This window comes from Nothoprocta perdicaria, unplaced genomic scaffold (genome assembly GCF_003342845.1).
Source record: "Nothoprocta perdicaria isolate Ctin4 unplaced genomic scaffold, notPer1 scaffold_23, whole genome shotgun sequence".
Classification (NCBI taxonomy): Eukaryota; Metazoa; Chordata; class Aves; order Tinamiformes; family Tinamidae; genus Nothoprocta; species Nothoprocta perdicaria.
Window position 1 is genome coordinate 6,241,939 of NW_020455455.1, and position 20,662 is coordinate 6,262,600.

Sequence of the window (20,662 nt, forward strand, 5' to 3'; positions counted from 1 at the left end):
GAAACACAGATGGTAAAGCAGTATTAATTTTCTAATGATATAAGTAAGGTTTTTTAGAACCTTCACAGTCTGAAGATGTTACTTCGACCCCTTCAGCAAACACAAAAATCCCAGTGTTGATTTTTTTTTCAGTTTTCTCTAGTATAACTTTTGCCAATAGTTGCATGTTTGCAGGATCAGACCCCGAAAGAAGCAGATCTCTTAACAGTGCTTTCGGTTCAACAGCTGATGGCTGTTTTTAATGAAGAGTGCACATCACACAATTGCATGTCAAGATGTAGAAAGAAATGCAGAGCAACAGGGCAAGAAAATGACTGCTACTTAGTCTTTCAACTGTTGCCCTCTTAACCCCCCCTAAATCATATGATTAAATGAGTGCATTGGCTTTATGTAAGACAGGAAGCTTGAGGATTTTTGCAATACTTAACAAACTGGTGCTCTAAAAGAGTCTTTCTTCTAAAGAAATAAAAGGAAAATTCTTTTGGTTTCTTTAAGTCTTAGCATAAGGAAAAGTAAATCCTGCTTTCTGGTGTTCTGAAGATTATCTTTGGAAATTAAAAACAAAAATCTTGGCAGTTTCATGCTGTAAATGCTGGAGATGTCAGATTTTAGAGCATGTTTTCTGTTGGTCTATCAATGATGGTGCCTGTAAATGTRAGTCCACATGTGCCAAAGTTGTACTGGGATTACAATTCAGAGTTAGTGAATGAAATCCAAGGAATGCTGTTAAACTCACTATTTATGCGTGCTCGTAACAATGAAAAGCACACTCAAATTTAACTGGGTATTTTTTCTCTCTYGATGCTGTCTACTCACTGCTATGAAATATATGACAATATTTGGATTGCAGATACTGGCCTTAAAAATTCCTAGGCCAAGGGCAAGTTCTGACAATATGATATATTGGCTAATAAAGTATTTATATAGTGAGGAGCATCTTCCRTGTGTGAGTAGTGTATATTGTAGATTATTATGAGCCCTTGAAGAGAGTTTTTTTTATCAGCAAGCATGRTATGTAAAATACAACCATCTCAATTGTCCTGATAGGTGCCTGTTACATCCCACAGTAATTTGAAATCTATATGTTTTTAAGAGAAATCTCAGACATCTTTGTAAAAATTACAAAGCTCAATAAAAAGAGCAGTGCGCTTAGTCTCGGAGCCTGTCTGGTAGCAGGTGTTTGGGAAGGAATGCAGGAGCATGGACTTGCGTTTCCCACTTTTGGCAACTGTGGCTCAGGGATTTTCTAAGTCAGAGATAGTATCCTCCTATATGAAGGTGCTAGGAGGGCCGTTTGCTTTTCATGAACTTCAGGGATTTTTTGCTTCATTTATGTAAACTTTGTTGTGCGTAACCTGCAAGGGCAAGGAATTATGTAGAGCAATTCCCTTTTGGGTGCCAAGAGCCTCTTTTTCTTTGCATTTTAGTCTTTCATCTGACAATTGTCTCCAAGCTTTTATATTAGGCAGGGTAGTATATTCACCCTATCCGTGCTGCTCATGGTGTTACACAGGCTTTCCTCCTCACCTTCCCCAGCTCATGCCTCTTCCAGCCTGAGAAGTCCTCAGCTGTCTAACGTCTCTCCTTGCAGAAGGCTCTCCATACATCTCTCCTTGCAGAAGGCTCTCCATGCATCTCTCCTTGCAGAAGGCTCTCCAACGTCACTCCTTGCAGAAGGCTCTCCATACATTTCAGCATCCTGGTGTCACCTGTGCCCTTCCAGCTGCAGTGCCCCCGTGGGAGATGGGAGCAGGCAGAGGAGGGCCCTGCACGTGCTCCTCATGCAGCAGCCAAGCGATGCTCTCTGGCCTCATGTTCCACGTGAGCTTTCCATTACCAAGCCAAGATCCCGTTCACAAGTGCTAGTATTATGTTCAAAGTTTATTACTGGGTAGGAAAACAAGGTTCTGACGTGGTTGTTGGTTTCCCTTTGCTTTTTTTTCCATATCTCCTGAGCATTGTTTTACATTTCTTAGCAGTGAATTTAATCTCTAATTTTTTTCCCGGTCCATTACTATCAGATGGTCTGTGTGCAGTGCTCTGCATTCTGCTTTCATTTTCATTCTCTTGAATAATTTAATAACCTTTGGAGATTTTTTTCACTCCTCTATTCATCCTCTCTTCTGAATTATTTATGATATGTTAAAAAGCACCAATCCTGGTACAGATCCCCGTGGAACCCGCCAGCAAACCCTCCTCATGGAGCAAGCCGTCCATTTATCCCCTCCCTTTACTTCTGGTACTTTATCCATCAGAGAATTTTCTCTCTTGTCCCATGGCAACTTCTTTCTTTAAAACCTTTGCTCAGGTACCTTGCTGGAAGCCTCTATCTTGCCCCCACACTCTTGTTGGCCCTTTCAAAGGACCTTGTTTATTCGAGACTTGCCTTTTTTTTGTTCTCCTGCTGTACTTTCTCCCCAGTACAGCACATTTATCCATGTGTCTATTAATACTGTTCATTAATACAGTATCTACCAGTTATGCCAATTACCCACTAGCCTGCAGTTCCCTGAACTGTAGCTGTAGAGGGGTAGCTCTACCCCTTAAAAAATACATATTTGTATCATCTGTGAGCTTTTCTGCTGCACTGGTGCCAAAACAATTTAAATCCAGAAGTTGGATACTTAATATTAGTAGTTCAGTCGTTTCATCCTTGAGTTGCTTTTGAACTCCAGGGTAAATGCCATCTGGTCCCGGTGATTTGTTGCTATTAATTTTGTCAGTTTGTTTTGTAACTTGTTTTACTGATAGTGCGATCTGAGATGGATCCTCTGATGCTTTTTGTCTAAAGAAAAAGCACAAGAGTTCGCCTCAGCTCCTCTGTGGTAAACATAGATGCAAAAATCCATTTGTCACRCATTATCTTCCTAAACCTGCACAAAAGTGAGTGTCCTGTTAATTAAGTTTGCTTATTCCAGGCTTTAAAGCTGTGTTGTTTCCTCAGTTACAAAAAGGAAATGCTGGAAACAGCTGGATCTGTGGAAATCTTTGGGTCCTGAGGTCTGAAGTTCCTCTTCTCTTGTGGTTAGCAACAGGAGGCAGTAAAATATGGTATCCCCTGAGCAATTTCAGCATCAGCTGTCTGGTTTGATAGCATCACTGTGTGGAATCAAAGGCTTCTAGTTACCCCCTTCCTCATCTGCTGAAGGAACAAAAGAGAAAGACAGACAACACTGTCTGCTGGCTGGAAGTCTCTACTTTATCCCGGTATTTATGGCRATATCATAAACTTACCAAAACATTCTCACATTATTGGCCTTTGTTCCTGTCTCTTCTTTCCACCCTTGATTCTATGCTGGGCTCTCCCTTAACCTTTGTGTTCCTTGGAGATGAGGATATCTGAGAAACTGCTTTTCTTCCTGCTCCTGAGCACTCCTGSCAGGACATGGGCTGGAGAGGGATAGTCACTCATCACGCAGGAGCCTGGCATGGCAGGGAGGGGATGGAAAAAGGACTTCTTCCTGGGCTTCTTTCTAGGTTACATCTATCTATGTCCTCCTAAACTGCAAGGACAGACACAGGGATAGCAGATACTCGTATTAAAGCAGCCTCTTTGATTGGGGAATTAGCCCAAGTAACGTTCCCTTGCTGCCATCGTGTGGTCCCTTGGATAGTTTCTTACAAGTGCAATGGGAACTGGGAGTCTCACAGACTTTCTCAAGACTTCTCAAGTCTCTGGGAGGAAGGCTCCTAAACTAGGGGCATAGTCATTTATCTTTGCTTCTATTTATGGTCAATTGGGAAGCAACTTAAAATTCTCAGTGCAAAATTATTTTATAATTCTATCTTCCTAGCCTTTGGACAAGGACCGAACTCTTGGTGCATGCATTTGGTATTCAAGGTCTGATATGATTTCTATTTGCACATGTACCAGGAATACTTCTGCATTCTTATTTTTGTTCAACTGACTTTCTAATGTTGATTTGCAGAATATTCCTCTTAGTAAATTGTGAAGTAAATATTGTAGCAGAGGCAGATTTCTTTTGGAACAAATATTCAAGGAATGGTTATTCTGAGGTATTCATTGCAATATTTGTTCTGTTTGGCATAATGCACTTCTAGGATTTTTGAGATATGCTCCCATATGGAAGGTTTAGCTAAAGCAATTTCATTTCATCCCTAAATGGAAGCACGTGGACCCTGTCCCACCAAAGATCAAGTAAATGGGGCTGGAGGATTCTGAAAAATTCTGTGATGAAGGTTAAAACATTAGAAAAGGTATTAGAAAGGGTGTTGAAAGCACTAAACGGGGCCTGAGGGGCAGCACCGTTGGGGGAAATATCTGTAGCGATTCGTTCTAGAGTCCAGAAGGAGTCAAGAGCAGCCAAAAAACCAGGGTTGCCTCAAGGGGGCATTAAGTGCCACCTTTTGGTCTGTCACCCCTTTTATGTGTCACCAACAGTGAGAAAATGCAAGGTATGCAGCAGTGCTGAGCAGGGCACCGTGGATACCCACTTCTTGGCTCTTGGACGTTCGTTACCGCCCCAGGTGCCTCTTGCAGCCCAGCTACCCCGAGGCCAGTGTGTTCCAGTGGGTGCCAGTGTGTTCCAGTGGGTGCCAGTGTGTTCCAGTGGGTGCCAGTGGGTTCCAAGGGGTTGCATACATCTGTGGCACATCCAGGAAATCAGCTCCTCGGAGCAGCTGCCTGGGCCCTCTCCTGGGGGCACGTCTGGCATCCTCACATCCCCCTGGCCTACCCATTCTTTTCACCCCGTGATAGCAGTTTCAGAGGTGCCACAAGTGAGATTTCTGCTTTTGTTTAGTTCATTTTTCCCATTTATTTGATTATAAAGAGAAAGTTCCTCCTTTCCACCATTCTGTTTTACCAGTGAGCTGGAGGGATTTGTCGAAGAGCTGAAGAAGGACTCTGCAGCCACCGGCAAGACAGTCACGCTGAAAGATGTTGAAGATGGAGCCTTTCTTTTGCGTCAAGTGGGGGAAGCTGTTGCCACCCTCAAAGGTGGGTACTTTTCCTTTGTCCTTGCAGTTTTTCTTTTTTAACCACTGCAAGAAGAGTTTTGCTTTTGAGCTGAGGACATCAATTTTCCAAAGATATTTAAAATCAGGATTATGGGAGCAAGCCCCTGGAAAGAGGCAGATAGTTATTTAACATTCACCCCCTTGCCGGTTTGTTTCTCCCTGAGACTTTYACCTTTTCCTCTGGAGCTCCACGGTTGTTGTCTTTGCAGGAGAGTTCCCAACGTTGCAGAACAAAATGCGCGCGATCCTGCGCATCGAGGTGGAGGCCGTGAGGTTCCTCAAGGAAGAACCCCACAAGCTGGACAGCTTGCTGAAGCGGGTGCGCACCATGACCGACGTCCTCACCATGCTCAGGAGGTGAATCTGTTTCCTAAACACTTTCCTGCAGCAGGCCTGGCTTTGGGTTCTCTCGGTCTCCCCAGAGTCAAGTGGTTTTGAGAAACACAAACATGTTTTCATTATTATATAAATTCTTGGCAGAGCCATCTGAAGGGAGATGGGATTAATCTTCTGAAGGGAGATCGGATTAATCTTTCCTGTGATCCTGTGTGGTTGTTCTGCTGTGACCAGCAGCCTGGGTTGTCTAGATGCTGTGACTGAATCCAGCTCATTCGGAATACTTCCCAATTTGGGGGATAACTGAATGCCACTTAATTGCAGTCATTTACAGTAATATAGATTAATAGAGAGATTATCAGACACTGAAAAGTGCGTCCCCAAAAATATACAAAATAACATAGGAAAGGTTTCTGAGTGGATACAGATAACCTAGAATTCAAAAGCCTAGGTTTTGGAAGGAATAACAAATATTTTTCAAAATTCTTGTGAATTCACATGAATCGTCTATTCTGTTCTTTGCAGATAAGATACTTTCTCTAAAGCTGAAGTACGTCATAAAAGTTGTGCACCTTAAGTGTCACTGTTTAGGTGTATTTAATATAAAGGCAAGAAACAGACGCTGATTCCTATGAGGCCATTATTGTGTTTAATTCCTCTTGAATACTCTGATTGAATCAGGCCAGACTCTCAAGGGTGGTGGTTGTTCCCAATTTTACTTAAATTACAGTAAAATTAAAGCCATAAGTGTACTGTTACTGCCATTATTTTAAGGAAGTTATGGTTGTCAGTCTTCCCCTATCTCCTGGATCCATGTAAATGGTTTTGTCACTATTAGCAAAGGAGCAAAACACTTTATGTAACAGATCTTGTTACAGATGTTTGAATAAAGGAGAAATTGATTGAACATTTGATGCATATATGAATGTTGAAGCTCAGCCATCTAACAGCTAATGGTCAGGAATTTGGGGCTCATTCTGCCCCAAACTCTTGACAGACAAGACCTTCCTGAAGCATCCTTTGACATTTTGTTCTGGCAACTTTCTAAACTGCTACCTCAGGTCCTGTATGACTATCAGTTTCCGTGCTGATAATACAGGAATCTCTTGTTTATCGTGTGGAAAAAAAAAAAAAAAAAAACAGCAATTGATTTCTGTTCTGCCTCTAAAATCAATCCTGTCTAAATTACAGGTAAATCTCTGAGGCTTTGTAAACATTTTAAAAGGCAAAAAGAACTAAGTTAGAGTGTACTGTTTAAAAATCTGAATCCCTGGCTTGAGAGGAAGCTATAAAATCACCCCAGTGGGTGCCTCAGGAAAAAAACACCATTTTGATATATCTGATGTAGGTGTTTTTCCCTTGCAAAACTTAGGGAGGGCTCCTCGTTGTTAAGCATTGCTTGTGACTGACCTGTGTGCTAACGTTGTGCTCTGATGTTGTGTCCCATTTGACTGGGCAGGCATGTCACAGACGGACTGCTGAGGGGTGTGGATCCCTCCCAAGCTGTGCAATACTCCACCATGGAGAAGGCCACCACAACTGAAGCTCTGAAGAACCAGGAGGAGCTCAAGCACAGCCCGGGGCACACGCAGCCAAACCTCACAGCAATTGCAGCCGAGTCCCAAGTGTCATCAGTCAAGTCAGAAGTCGTCCCCTTCTCCAACATGACGGTCCATCACGTGCAGAGCTCTCCTGTTGTCATCCATCAGTCACAGCACTCATCAGCCTTGGTCAACCACAGCCAGGATTCTCCTTCCCCAGCCAGCCCKGGTGAAGGCCCAGCAGGAAGCAGCCACTCCACAGCCTCCCCGCTGGAGCCAGCAGCAGGAAGCCAGGCCACCCAGGCCACCTCAGCCCCGCACGTCTCTGTCAATGGTGCCACCATGCAGAGCCTTTTCATCGAGGAGATTCACAGTGCGAGTACCAGAAACAGAGCCGTATCCATCGAGGTACGGGCTGTTCTCCTCAACCAGTTGCCTGCTCTTTTGGTCCAAGCTCCCTGTCTCACTCCTGAGAAGGAAGGCGGGATTTTCCAAAGCAACATTTCTGTGCTTGATCCCGAATTTCACAAAGCACTTCTGCAAGGGCCCTCAGGCTTAGATGTGACAGTGTATTAACATGTAACCAAAATGAGTCATTGTGTGTGTTTAACTTTTATAAAAGAAATGATTTTTTTTAAAATTGGCCTGTTTTTAAACAATAACACGTTGTTTAAGTATTGTTTGATAGCCCTTACGTGGGTGGATTTCAATCTCTGTAATTCTCCCTGTCCCTCTTTCTGTAGAGGTAAAAATGAGAGTAGGAAGGTTCAGTGATCTCACACAGAGATATCCACCAAACCCACAGCTGAACTCACATGCTTTATTACAGAAATGCACTTTAATCATCAGTGCAATATAGTAAGTCAGTGACTTTGATTTAAATTTTGCCTTTGTGCCTTTAGTGAGCAGCAGGCATTTTCGGTTTGGTTTGTGGTTGTGCTATATAGAGGCAGGAATAAATATACAATTAGAGCATTAATATATTCCTTTTGATGGCTGACTGYGACTGAAAGATTCTCTCCACAATGACCCATAATGTTTTTACACAGATTTTTAAAAGTGAATGATCACACAGAAATCAGAAAGATAAACAGAAGCTCTACTGTTTTTGTCTAGAAAGCAGAAAAGAAATGGGAGGAGAAACGACAGAACCTTGATCACTATAATGGAAAGGAGTTTGAGAAGCTCTTGGAAGAAGCCCAGGCCAATATAATGAAGTCAATTCCTAACCTGGAGATGCCTCCCCAGACAGTCACTGTGACAAAAGGAGATCCAGTGGAAAAGCTAGAAGTCTCGGGTAAGGAAATGGTGCCATGTAAGGAGTTGCTTATCTGCAAAGGAGAGGGGTTTTTTTTTCTATTTAATGAAATGGTTTCAGTTTACAGATTTCTATATTCTTGATCCTACCTATGAGAACATCTCTGAGAAAGAAGACAGGCCCTGCCGACAGGACACAGGATTGTATGTCCAAAGCACTGATCTCGCAGGCAGCACTGAGGGTAACAACTGACRTGAATCCCAGGTGCTGAAATCCAGAGTTTATTCTCTGGAGAGAAACACACCTTGAACAGAGGAGAGCAAGAATACACCTTGGTTTTGGCAGAGCTGGGAGTATCTATATGTTASTACACTGTATCTTTATCTAGTGGGGAATGTCCAGCTTTCCCTTTAAAGGTTTAGCATTACAGAGAGCTCTGGAAAAGAACCACAAGGAGTTGAGCACAAGATGAATGGTCTTGCCATCAGAAACTTAAAAACTCTTCTTATAGACGTACATGTTATCAAAGGAAGATCAAGACGTGCCTGAGGTTTCTGAGGGTGGGAAGCCTTCCAGTTTCACAAAGCAAGTCCCAGCGAGTTGCAGCAGTTGGAAGCTGAAGCTAGAAAAAGCCAGATGAAAAATCAGATATCGAATTCCAGCGTTCAGGGTARCTAATCGCTGAAGCAATTTTAGTTGTGAACATACTAGGTTCTCTGCCACTTCAAACCTTTAAGCAATGTTATGTTGCTTTCCCAAAGGCTGCTCAGACAGTCTCCGGGCATGATGCAGGAGTAGCTTGAACTCGCATTAAGTTAAAAATTAGACTGTTTCATCTTTCTGCTCTTGTTAACTTCATAGTTAGAGATAGAACCAGGGCTTTGGATTAGACGCTCAGGGGTCCACAAAAGCCCTGTAATTCTGTATAACTGCAGTTTTTGGGGGGAGTGGGTAGATATGGAGGAATGGCTTTTGCTGTAAGGATTCTGGCTGCCTGCTGTTTGCTATAGGTGCCCTGAGTTTCAAGCTGAGCATGGTCAGAGTGTGACAGAGCAAAAAAGAGCAAACATTGTAGTGGGGTGACTAAACAGAAATATCTAAGAAATATCTGCAGGACACATGAAGTAATCTGTTCTGCTCAGCACTGGTGAGCTCTTGCACAGAAATCCTCAATCTCAGTGTCTGATACCTTAAAGAAAACTGAGCAAACTGAATGGAGTCAAAAGGACATCAGTGATAATAACCACAGCTCTAGAGAAAACATGATTTCTATAAAGGGAAGGAGGGAAAGAAAGAAAAGAAGAAAGGATGGGTTTTGTTTGGCATGAGGAAAAGAAAGTGGAGGAAGGACTAGGCAAATAGTTTTTAACTACATAAATATCTGCTTAGAAAGGAAGGAGTAAATCTGCTTTATGGGTCTGGTGGATAAGGACTAGAAGAAATTTTAAATTGCWACCAGGAAGATTCAGGTTAGGTTTTAGGAAAAGCTTCCTAACAGTAAGGAAATTGGAGGCATTGAAGAAGGCTGTCTGAGGAAGAGAGAAGATGTCCATCGTAGGAGAAAACAGGTTGCACCAGCACTGATGAAGAACAAGAGACAGAGCCGAGCATGCTTCATGGCAGCAGGAGGATGGGGTCTCTTTTCCAKCCTATATTTTTTCACAATTCAACATGCAAACCCATGTCTGTCCCTCTTCAGAGTTCAAGGGGAAAGGAAGCCCTCTCATCCAAACCCTGGATTTACCTCTTGAGCTAGACATGAGACACTTGCAAAACTCTTAGGCAGATACCTAAGAATATAGGAGCATGAGAAAATCCCTGTTTGGTCGGAGCAATTGTCCACCCAAGTTAGTGCCCTCTCTCTGACCAAGGCAGAGAAGATACTGGTGGAGGCAGCAAAGGCATCTGGCCACTTTCTGCAGTCTGTTAGTACTGGCCCAGCTCTTGGACACGAGATGTTGAGTGACTACCCCAGCCTGCTGCTCTCCTTATCTGCTATGGCCTTGCTGTCCACGACTTCTCATTCTGAACCTCCTGCCACCACTTGCTTGCCCAGCCTCCCATGGCAGCAAGCTCCATAAATTCGTGATGCCTTGTGGCCTGTTTACATAAATGTGAATAGCATCTGGGAGGGCTGTTTCTATCCCCAGGATTTTGTTCTGGCCATATCTTTAGCACTGACCAGTTAGTGCTGCTTGGATGTTTATTGACATACAGATTTAATACAGATTTTGAACTCTGCAAAATAATTTTAGRATTCTGGCACCGTTGAGTGAGGTTACTGGCTATTAACGAAATTAACTCGGATAATGTGTGGCATGAATAGAAAACGTCAGGGAAAATAAATAGCACATGGGTGCAGTGAGCTGTGACAACATCTTGGTGCGGAGCACAGCAATAGAGAAGAMCTTTGGTAACTTGCATAGTTAACTAATCCATTTCCAGAATACAATTTTGCACAGTTTGTAGCCAGCAGATTTAGGGAGAAATTTGATGAGATCGAGACATTTGCCTTCTGTTCTGCATAATGAATCCTATAATAGTTACATAAATAAGTTGAGGGAATAGCAGAGCTTTTCCTTAATACCTGATTAAATATCTCGCATGTCACCTAAATCTTCTGCAGCTCAAGAAGGAAATTTCAACACACTACAGCCTTTGTTGTAAACTGAGAAACATATGGGAAGAGACCACCCCACCTACCCTGCACTGCAGAGGACATTTGGGCCATAAGTTTGGGGAGTCCTTTGCTGGCTTTGCTACAGAGCTCATATATAGTGACAGTATATGTTATTGTAGCTGGTCTCCATACAGAATCTGACTATGTGTCTGAAATGACTTTCTGAGAAACAAATTACTTTGTGCAGTTTTGCACATGATTCTATGAATACTTGTTTCATCTCCTGACTATAGCTCATCTTTGTTATCAAGATTATTCAGGGAAAAATATGAGGAATATCCCTAAAAAAAGTGCTAGAAATTGGGCTCCTTCATCTCTCTTTGTACCTTTGCGTGTGCAATGTCCTGATTTTTGCAAGTACTGAGTTACCAGTAGCTTCCAGTAAAGACAGTTTGCTTGCCTGAATACAAATGCTTCCTCAAGGAAGACGTAACTATTTACATGTATTTTTACATATTTACATATATTTTTTACATATTCACATATATTTGCGTATATTTTTAAGACATTCTGGATCTTTTTTGTGCAAATATAAAGCTATATGACTAGGGTATTAGAGTCCAGTCTGGCTCCACCTGGTGGGGAGCACTTCAGTTCAGTAGAAGAGCTGGAGATTTTCTGATCTGCTGTTGAAGATCTTATTTACACAAGTGCCAAGCCCCTTGGCACCAGAGAAGGTTTTGTAAGGCAGCAAGTTTAATCACGACCCTGGGCTCCGCCCCAGTGAATTGTACATTTCCATTTGGTTCTGTCTCCTCAAACATGCTGGAATTGCTCAGCCAAGGAAGAAAATATTAGAGCAAAGCCTTTTCATCTGAGATTTTCCTCCAAAGGTTCTTCCACACCAATCCCTTTGGACTAGGGAAATAAAAATGTTTAGCAGGGAGGATAGAAACCCAGCTCGCGAGCGCTGTGTCTTGCCACGTCGTCGTGGTGTTGCCTGTGAGCAAAGCCTGTTGCAGCCTGTTGCAGCTCCTCCTCGGGAACCCCAGCGGGGGAATGAGAGCAGCATTGTGCACCTGCCACACTCCCTGACCATTTCTGTTAACTCGATTTCTCCCTTTCATTTCCCACTCTGAAGACAGAGGTGAGGGGGTTTCTCACAAATACGAGAGATGGTAGAAATCAATCTTCCCTCTTGCTGCCTGTGTCACGTGTCCAGCCTTGTCCCTTGTGAGTGCAAGGAAAGATTTGGGGTTCTTGCAGCCAGACCTGCCTCCAGTTTCGTGTTGAGGGGTTGACGAGACCCCTGAAGGGGCAGGGATTTGCGGACACCGCACGTCATAACCTGCTAAACACCATCTTAGGGATCGAGTTTGATTTTCTGGCAGGAGATCAGAGCAAATCTTACCTTGCCCTGGGAGAAGTACATGGGGGTCACAAAGAACTCGGTGGTGTGTGTTGACAAAAGATGGGGTGCAATGTAAAGYGTATCTGGAAATTATTCCTGTTGCAATCCTGCAATTACTAGATAACCGGGGTGGGGTGTAATACAAGGGAGCATTTCTTTAAGCTTAAGCAGCTTTGAAGAACATTTGAGCTAACGAGGGAATAAAGATGAGGCTGGGTCAGACCAAGCCTGTGTCCAGCCCTGGTGCTGTTTCTGACAGTGGCTGTGCAGTGCACAGAGGACACTGTCACAGCCCCAGATGTGMAAGTTATGCAATAGCTTGCCCAGAGGGAGTGCTCCCTCTTAACCCTAAACAGCTGGGTAATCCTCAAAGCAGTTTTTTTAATTTGGAGTTATATTTATTCCAGCTGTTTATGTAACATGCTTAGTAGTTGCATCAGGATCATTCAGTCACTCTGGAAAATAAACAGTGTAAAGAAAAGTGTGAAAACAGTGGCTGTTGCCATGTATGGTGCTCGGTCTATGACCAGAAACACATAGTGGGAAGTGGGTATTTCAGCAGGATAATGCTGATTCTGGAAAAAAATACAGACTGGAGATGATGAGGAAGAGGAGGTGGGAACTGCATGGGCAAGCAGTTGTGGCCAGAGGGGGAATGCCAGTCTGAGCAACCGGTCTCTGGGAAGACACCCTTCAGAAAGCAAGGGCTGATGCTGCTCTGCTGCTGGGTGAGGTGTTTCAGTCATTATGGGTTAGGAAACTGCACAGAGTCACTGTGTTATAATTCAAAGGGGAAATGGTAAATTCCTGAGAGAGYTGGAAGTAAGTAAGTCAGAATAAATTCTGTCTGTGAGGAGCAACAAGTGCAATTGCCCCAGGCGCTCCCTGCCCTGCCCAGTGGCCAGAGGTGCTGAGCACAGCAGGAAGGCTCCAGGTTTGGTTCTTGCTGGTGCTTGCATCGCTGGGCCCATTTTCAACGGAGGATACAAGTCTGCTCTGTAGCAAGGCACTCAGCTGAACCTGTCCCTTGCTTGGAAGTTATGGTTCCCAGAAGCGTGCTGAGCTCTCATGCTTCTACACACAAGGCTGAAATCCCAGGCACAGTGACATGGCAGGCAGCAGCTTCGTGGCAAATTTCTAGGTGAAGTGACCTGACTCACTGTGCAAACACAGAGCTGCTTGTGTTCATTGGAGGCAGGTCCACTTGAACGCCAAACGTGTTTCTGATAGCAGCATGCTGAGCAGCAGGACCTTTAGAGACAATATTGTCTTTCTCTCCAGCTTGTGCAGGGGTGCAAACGCTTCTTTCCCTCCTTTGCTCTAGGGATGGTCACATTGTGTTGCCCTGTTCTCTTGCAGAAGAGCTTCATGATGCAGAAGAGGGGAGCGACAAGCTGACCAAGTCCCCGCCGCCTCCGCCGCCGCGGCGCAGTTACCTGCCAGGGTCTGGCCTAACCACAGCGAGATCGGGAGACGTCATCTACGCCGTCAGGAAAGAGGCAGCTGCTGTCAAGGTTTGATGATTCAAACTCTAAGCAATCAGACTGCTGCTGAATTCCCAGACGTGGGCTTGTCTGTAAACCACAAGATAAGTTGAGACAGGGCTGTGTCCTGGAGAGCTACTGAAACCACTTGCCAGGAAATGCTGCTCTTGGGGCAAAAGTGCCAGTCAAGTTTGATCAGTTGTGTTTGCAGAAGTCTTAACCTTGCATCCCTGAGCTCCTAACGATGCAGAGGGCAAGTCACAACCACTTTCATCCAGAGCAGTAAGAACGTTAGAAATAAAAAGAGCACCTCATACGGTTGGGGAAGATCAGCTCAGAACTGAGAGAGTTCACAGAAATATTGTCAGTGATTCTCTTTGGGCTTCCCTTCCCAGTGTGTTCTATTCCTTGCAAGAAGGGGAGGGAGGCCTGGCCCTTTAAAAGCTCTTTATTGCATATATATGCAATCACATCATCAAGATTGGTTTCTTTTGAACTGATGAAATAACAGTCTTCTAGATCAGAGCATTTAGGAGAGGACCTTTACACCAGGGGAATTGCAGTGGGGTTGAAGTTGCTGTGTTTGCTTTGCATCAGGGGGCTCGGCTGTATTGGCTGTCTGAACTTCTCATCCCCTTCTAGGAATGCAGTGAGGACACTGGGCAAACAGCACAGTCCAAAGCCCCTAAGGAGGATCAGGCCGTGTCTCGGAGCGCRGGGCTTGCTGCAGCATCCTCTGCAAAAGACGAAGATGAAGAAGAAGGAGATAAAATAATGGCAGAACTACAGGTAGGCCCTTCATCTTCACCTCTAGCCCAGGATATGAAGGAAGATAGCTCTGCCGGTCTCATCTGCTCCTCATTCATTACCCTGCATGGTGCCACGTTACGTAAATAACATCCACTTTTTCCAAGAGATGAGAGTGTTCCAGGATACTGGCATTACCATAGGTGAATCCTTCCAGGCACACCTGTGGGTGGGACTGCAGGGAATATCTGTTTGCTGTGGTCACTTCTGTGGCCTTGTGTTCCTTGTCACTGCTGTTAGGGATGGGAGCAGAGATCAGGGAGAYTGTTTCTGTCAGGCTGTGCTCCCCTGCTCTGCTCCACAGCCCAGTTTTCGTGTTTCCTGGAGCACTTGATGTTGCAGCATTGGCACTCACGTGGCTGATGTGCTGCTCTGGCCGTGGCCCAGGAGCTGCTGTGCTCCCTCACGTGCCCAGCCWGTGCCCAGCAGCACAGGCACCACTGCTGCCCTCATGTTCAGTCACCAAAGAACCAAAGACAGACAAATGGAGCCATGTCGGTCAACACAACGTGATGGAAAATAGATCTGTCAAGGGAAACAGYGCTCTGGTCAGGTAACAGGTTAGACTGCATGGAGGAGATTGCACCTGTGTGTTTTTTCTGAAAGATGTTTGATCAAATATCTGACATTCTGGTTAAAATCTGCCGCCACCAAGTCTGCAAAAATACCCACGAGACGACTGAGGGCTCTGAAAGTGCTGTCAGTGCTGCAGGTGTGGGCACTCAGGTCCCAGAGGGATCAGCCATGTCTGTGCCACCCTGTGTTTTGATCAGTGGCTTAGAAGTACATTTAAACTCCTTACTGCTTAAATCAGCTTAAATCTTAAATGATGAACGATGAGAGCAGAGAGATGATAGCAATCAGTTAATGGTCATAATACACTTGAATTCACTGAAAGGCAAGGTCCTCATGGAGAGCAACAAACACAGGCCAGACCATAAGGGCAGGTCTGTGAAAGGAGCAGGAGCTGCAGCAACACTCGCTGCTGCTCCGAGGGCAGCACTGCAAAGTTAAAGTCTCCTCAGGTGTTCATGTGAGAACCGGAGTGATTTTATTTCTAGTTTGGGGATCAGTGTGATCAGGCTGGGTCTGCTGCGCCCACGTCTGTGTGTCCATGCGTGCTCTATTTGCAAAGGCTGGTACAGAAGGTCTGGAAGTGAACAGACCGCCCTGCCAAGGTAATCGTGGTGTGCACTGTGCAGCTAATCATAACATCGTGCAAAGTGCCCATTGCCTTTTTCATCTAGCAGATGCTTGAGCTGCTTGAGCAAGGCAAACCATATTTAAAGGCTGCTTTAGAGGTATTTCAGAGCAAAGGTGATAAATTACTCAGGAAAATAGTGGCTTCTTCACCACTTAAAATCTGACGGCCTTTGATGATGCCTTTGTGGGTGACACCCTTATCTCAGAGATATGTTGCTGGTCCCACAAAGGGGTAAAAGCCTGGGGGATGTATTGTAGGAGCAGAGGGGCTGGTTGTTCTCACACTCCCAGAGGTCCCATCTGCTCTGGCCTATGAACATTTGTACATATAAGATGTGGTGGAGAACTAGCAGAAAAGCCACACACTGATTTTTGCACTGTTTTTTATGTTATTATTATTGATTCTCTAATTTTTAATAAACATGCAATAGATACAAGGAGTGCAATCTTTTAAAAAGGCCCTGACTTTGATCTGTAGTTAAGGCTCTTCATTTCAGGAGAGCTGCCAGCAAGAAGTAGGTTTCCCTACTCTGAGCCCACCGAAACGCTGCAGCGTGCGGAGGTGCGTGTGGTGCCGCAGGAGCAGCTCCCTCACAGAGTCACAGAGTGGCTGAGGTTGGAAGAGATCTCTAGAGATCATCTAGTCCAACCCCCCTGCTCCAGCAGGGACATGGGGCACAGGGTGGCAGCCAGGYGGGTTTGGAAGATCTCCAGAGAAGGAGACTCCACAGCCTCCCTGGGCAGCCTGTGCCAGGGCTCTGTCACCCTCACAGGAAAGAAGTTCCTCCTCACATGCAGATGGAACTGCCTGTGTTTCAACTTATACCCATAATACAGCAGAGAGAAGCTCAAGGAAAACAAGGAGAAACCCAAGGAGTCAACCCTGGGGAAACCCAAGGGAACAAGATAAAAGGCTGCAAAGCCTTTCTGTAAAGCCCTGCTCTGGGGCTTGGTGGTGCCTAACTCACGTGCTGAGTTTTTTCTGGAGCAGGAGGAACCCGGAGGTCATTATCACCATCCAGAGCACACGTGAGGCTGTAGTTAAGATACGAGTCTCCAAGGCAGAAGTTTTAATAATAGATTATTTATAGGGAGTAGAGTTATGTAGTTCCTATATGATGTGCCATGAGACAGGATGAACTTGGGATCTCAGTGGACAGCAGGGTATTATACATCTAAGACCTGAATTGAATGCCTAAGCCCAGCTGCTCCCCCTTTCTCAGCACCTTCCTGCAGGCAGGGCTTAGGCCATTTGGCAGACAAGAACAGTTAGGAAAGGAAAAGATATTTCAGCTGTGCCTGTCCCCATTCAGGGGACTAGGAAACCACTCAATACCCTCCAGGAAGGGAGCTCAGAAAGCATAAGGGAAACACAGAAAAATGTTTGGGAGCAGTAAGTGGACTGAAGAGCTTTGAGATTTGATTATTGTAAATATGATATCTTAAACTTAGTCATTAATTGATGTGTGATCAAGTGATGTGTAATGGGAATTTTGAGGGGATCAGCCAACTACTGGTTCTACCCTGAGGCCAAAGTTTTCCAAAGCTGCCATGAGCTCCCTAGTTAAGTCAGGATAATTTACAACACCTCTGCATACCTCAGTTTCCCCATCTATAAGAACAGTAATCAAGCTCGTGTCCCTGAAGGGGACATGGAGATCAGTTGTGAACTGCAGAACAGCCATGGCAAATTGAGGGCATCCCTGTTTCTCTTAGCTGATAGCTTCGACCCTCCATTATTTTGTGGGATTCTAAAAGATACAGGTGAGATGTGAAAAAATAAATGCTGTATTTGTAGTTGGTCATTTCCAGAGGTTTCTGTGCAAAAGCTACCCGGCCTCCTGATAACTTGCAGTATTTATTTCCTAGGCTTTCCAGAAGTGCTCTTTTATGGATGTAAACTCAAACAGTCATGCTGAGCAGTCCAGAAACGATACTCATGCTAAAGACATAAGGCCTGGGACTTTAATGCATCACAAGGAAAAGAAGGTAACAAGTGGTGCTTGCTCACGTGCCACCTGGTCTGGCGTAACCTTCTTTCCTTGTTTCAAAACTAATCTAATACCTCCTGCCCTGTTCTCTCTATCCCTCCTCCACTGCAGCCCAGTGGTTTTCTTCCTTTCATCCCAGTAGGATCAGAAACGTGTAGATGGAGCGTTGTATCGGTGTACGTGTTGCCTAACCGGCTGTGATACTTATATAAAGATTGCACAAAGAAGATTATGAGAAGTTATAGAAGGGTCCATCAAGTTTCCATCTTAGAGATGCTGCCGCCTCTTGAGCGAGCCTCTCAGTGCTCGTGTGGCAGTGGGGGAATGGGGAGGCACCTCTGCTAAGCCCTTCTCCTTCCGTGAGGCAAATCGGTGATTCCTCTCAGTATGAAGGGCCACTTTGGAGATTTTTTGTTTCGTCTTGCTTTGTCTGTTTTCCTTTTATTCAAAAATAGTTATTAGATATTCAGAAATCACATTCTTTTTACTGGGAGACAAAGTGGATGGTCCAAAATGTCCCTCTTTCTGCAAGATGGGCCAAAGCCTCAGCCTTAGGCACGGGATTCCTGCGGGACGCCCTGCGGCAGGGGCCGGCTGCAGGTTGTCGGGGCAGAATTTCCCCGYTGTGTCTGGCCGGGAGCTGCTGTTGACACTGCTCTGGCTCGGTGACAGTGAGCGAGCAGCGTGAACAGCAGGCCCGTGGTTCTGCCCTTTGGAGGGCGTCTAGAGAGGCTCTTCAGAGAGAGCCCAGGAAGGGTGAATTGAACCGTTACGGTTTCAGGGGAGGCCGTGCGTGCGGGACAGCTCCTCAGGCAGCCAAACACCCCTCTGCAGTGAAGTGGGGCTGTGGTGACAGGGAGAACACAGCGAATCAGCCCAGCATTTCAGCTCTGCGGGTCATTTTTTCCTACCATGTTTGCAACCTGTAAATACAGCATAGGCCGTAGCTCCACAAGCTCTTTACAGAAGAAGTTGCATTGTRGCCTCATTTAACAGAAACTGAGGCAGAGGGAAAGGGACAGTGGCCCTCCCTAGGTAGCCAGGGCAGAGGAGAACCCAGTTGTTCTGACCACAGCGAGCTACGTCTGCATAGGGCAATGCAGTTGTTGTAAAATATACTGTGACACCTAAATGGTGATGCCTGATGTGTTACTGGTGTGACAGTCCTTCCACAGAGCTGCTTCGCTCAGGGAGCACATTRTGCACAAGGGCTTGGGGCTGCCCACGCAGCAGCTCTGGTCCAAAGCTGACACCACCCAACTGGGCCAAGATACAAGGAAGAAATTGCTTTCTTGTTGAGAGGATGACTATATTTTAGAGCGAAAAAATAACACGGCTCTCTCTATATTCATCCAGACTGCTACTAGCATCAGATTGCAAGGGTCGTGTTGTCGCACCAGAGCCTGGGTCAGCCCCTGAGGCAGGTGCTGTAGCACAGGTGCTTCTTTGATAGGTGCTGCCCTGTAATTGTCACAAACTGCTGCTTATTGGAGTTGGAATAACACAGACTCCAGGAAATTGAGAGTGATGAGCTGTGTTTTGTCATCGGATATGACAGTGTGGGTTACTGGCTTTAGATAATTAGCCTTATGGTGACAATAAGCTTATAGAGAATTAGTGGGGGGTTTTGCTTTTTTTTTTATCAAGAAGCAGCATTGCTAAAATGAGATATATTGTGCAATGAAATGCGAAGATGTTRCACTGCTGCTTGCAATAGGAAGTGTTACTTGCTAAAAAATAGACTACAGAAATGGGAAATGAGTCACAGAGTCTGGATATTCAGGGCAACAAGTGCCTTCATATGCAGTGGCCAAACTGTGGGAACGCTGCCACGGAGCGGGAAGCTGCTTAGCCAGCGCGGGCCTGGCACGAGCAGCAGCCCCGGCGTTTCACTCTGTTGCCCACTGCGGCCTTCTTGCTGCCAACAAGGCTCATCCTCGGTAGTGRTGATCTGTAAACCTGGTCTACGACTTTCTTCCTTCTCACAGTGTGTGATTTTTTTCTGTGTAAAATACTTGCATATAAGAGAACAGCACAAGAGAAACTGCGTGTGAGAAACCCTGTGCATGGGCAGTGCACGAGCTCGCATGGGCTCCCACTGAGGGCCAGCGAGCCCCAYACTGGGCTGTCCACTGCTGCACTGCCGCTCGTCCACCTCAGCTGCTCAGCACGTGTTGCTGCTACTGCCAATACAGCGTGTCCTGCCGGGGCGTTCGGCGTCAGGCCGAGGTGTCAGGCCGAGGCACTGCCCTCCGCCCCGGACCTGTGGGCAGGCAGGGCCTCCGCGCYGGCCGCAGGCCCCAGCGCGTCGCTCCGCTCCCGCCCTCCTCCCCACGGCTGGCCACAGCGGCAGGGATGTGTCCCACGTAAGTGGCACCACACGCAGGTTCCCCAACGTGTGGGATGTTCCACAAGTGAAACAAAGAAATTCCTCTTTTCCAGCCTACTGTTAATTAATAGCATCTCCAGGTGCAAAAAAAAAAGATCCCTTAACTTTACATCTCTGGGAATCTGCTGCTTTTGAGCTAGGGGATGAGCTTTCTGTGGGCGCTTCGGAGCCGCTTTTGTAAGTGAGTGGATCATCTGTTTCATTCTGCACGTTCAAAAGTGCAGGCTGTCTCTGTTAATTTTGGAGGTAAGAGAAACTTTTAAGTTGTGGGGAGGATTTAGAAATGCTCAACTATGACTGTGACAAATCATCACAGCTCAGGTGGAAGGAGCACTGGAAACGGCCAAGTTACAACCTGAAAAACACTTTTTTCCGATACACAACTTACTGTCCAGGCTAGCCAGGGTCTGTCATTCAGTGCTGCAGTGACCTAGGGAGCTGCAGCGACCATCTACCAGCCCTCACAAACGAGACGCACTTTCATGGGTCCCAGAGAACTCACTCAGATACTGATTCTTTTCAACCCCCATCGTATATAACTAAGGATTTTGTTTTACCTGAAAAGTAAGCTGGTCAAGAGAGGGTTTTGTTGGATGTAACCAGTGTGTTTTGGGCTCTTCTGGAGGCCTTCTTAAACCAGGA

The 20,662-nt window shown here is 45.5% G+C and overlaps 1 protein-coding gene across 2 annotated transcripts in view; it reads left to right on the forward strand.

The window, feature by feature from the left end:
- The window catches only part of KIAA1217 (KIAA1217 ortholog), a 165,506-nt gene that overhangs the window by 140,972 nt on the left and 3,872 nt on the right, over positions 1-20,662 (forward strand). The window contains exons 11-17 of one of the 2 annotated variants that reach the window (XM_026039449.1): positions 4,830-4,960; positions 5,190-5,337; positions 6,776-7,265; positions 7,974-8,154; positions 13,506-13,660; positions 14,273-14,419; positions 17,510-17,629. In XM_026039449.1, the coding sequence (XP_025895234.1) occupies positions 4,830-4,960; positions 5,190-5,337; positions 6,776-7,265; positions 7,974-8,154; positions 13,506-13,660; positions 14,273-14,419; positions 17,510-17,629 (1,372 nt within the window). The remainder of the gene's footprint in view (positions 1-4,829; positions 4,961-5,189; positions 5,338-6,775; positions 7,266-7,973; positions 8,155-13,505; positions 13,661-14,272; positions 14,420-17,509; positions 17,630-20,662) is intronic. The other variant, XM_026039448.1, reaches the window with a different exon arrangement.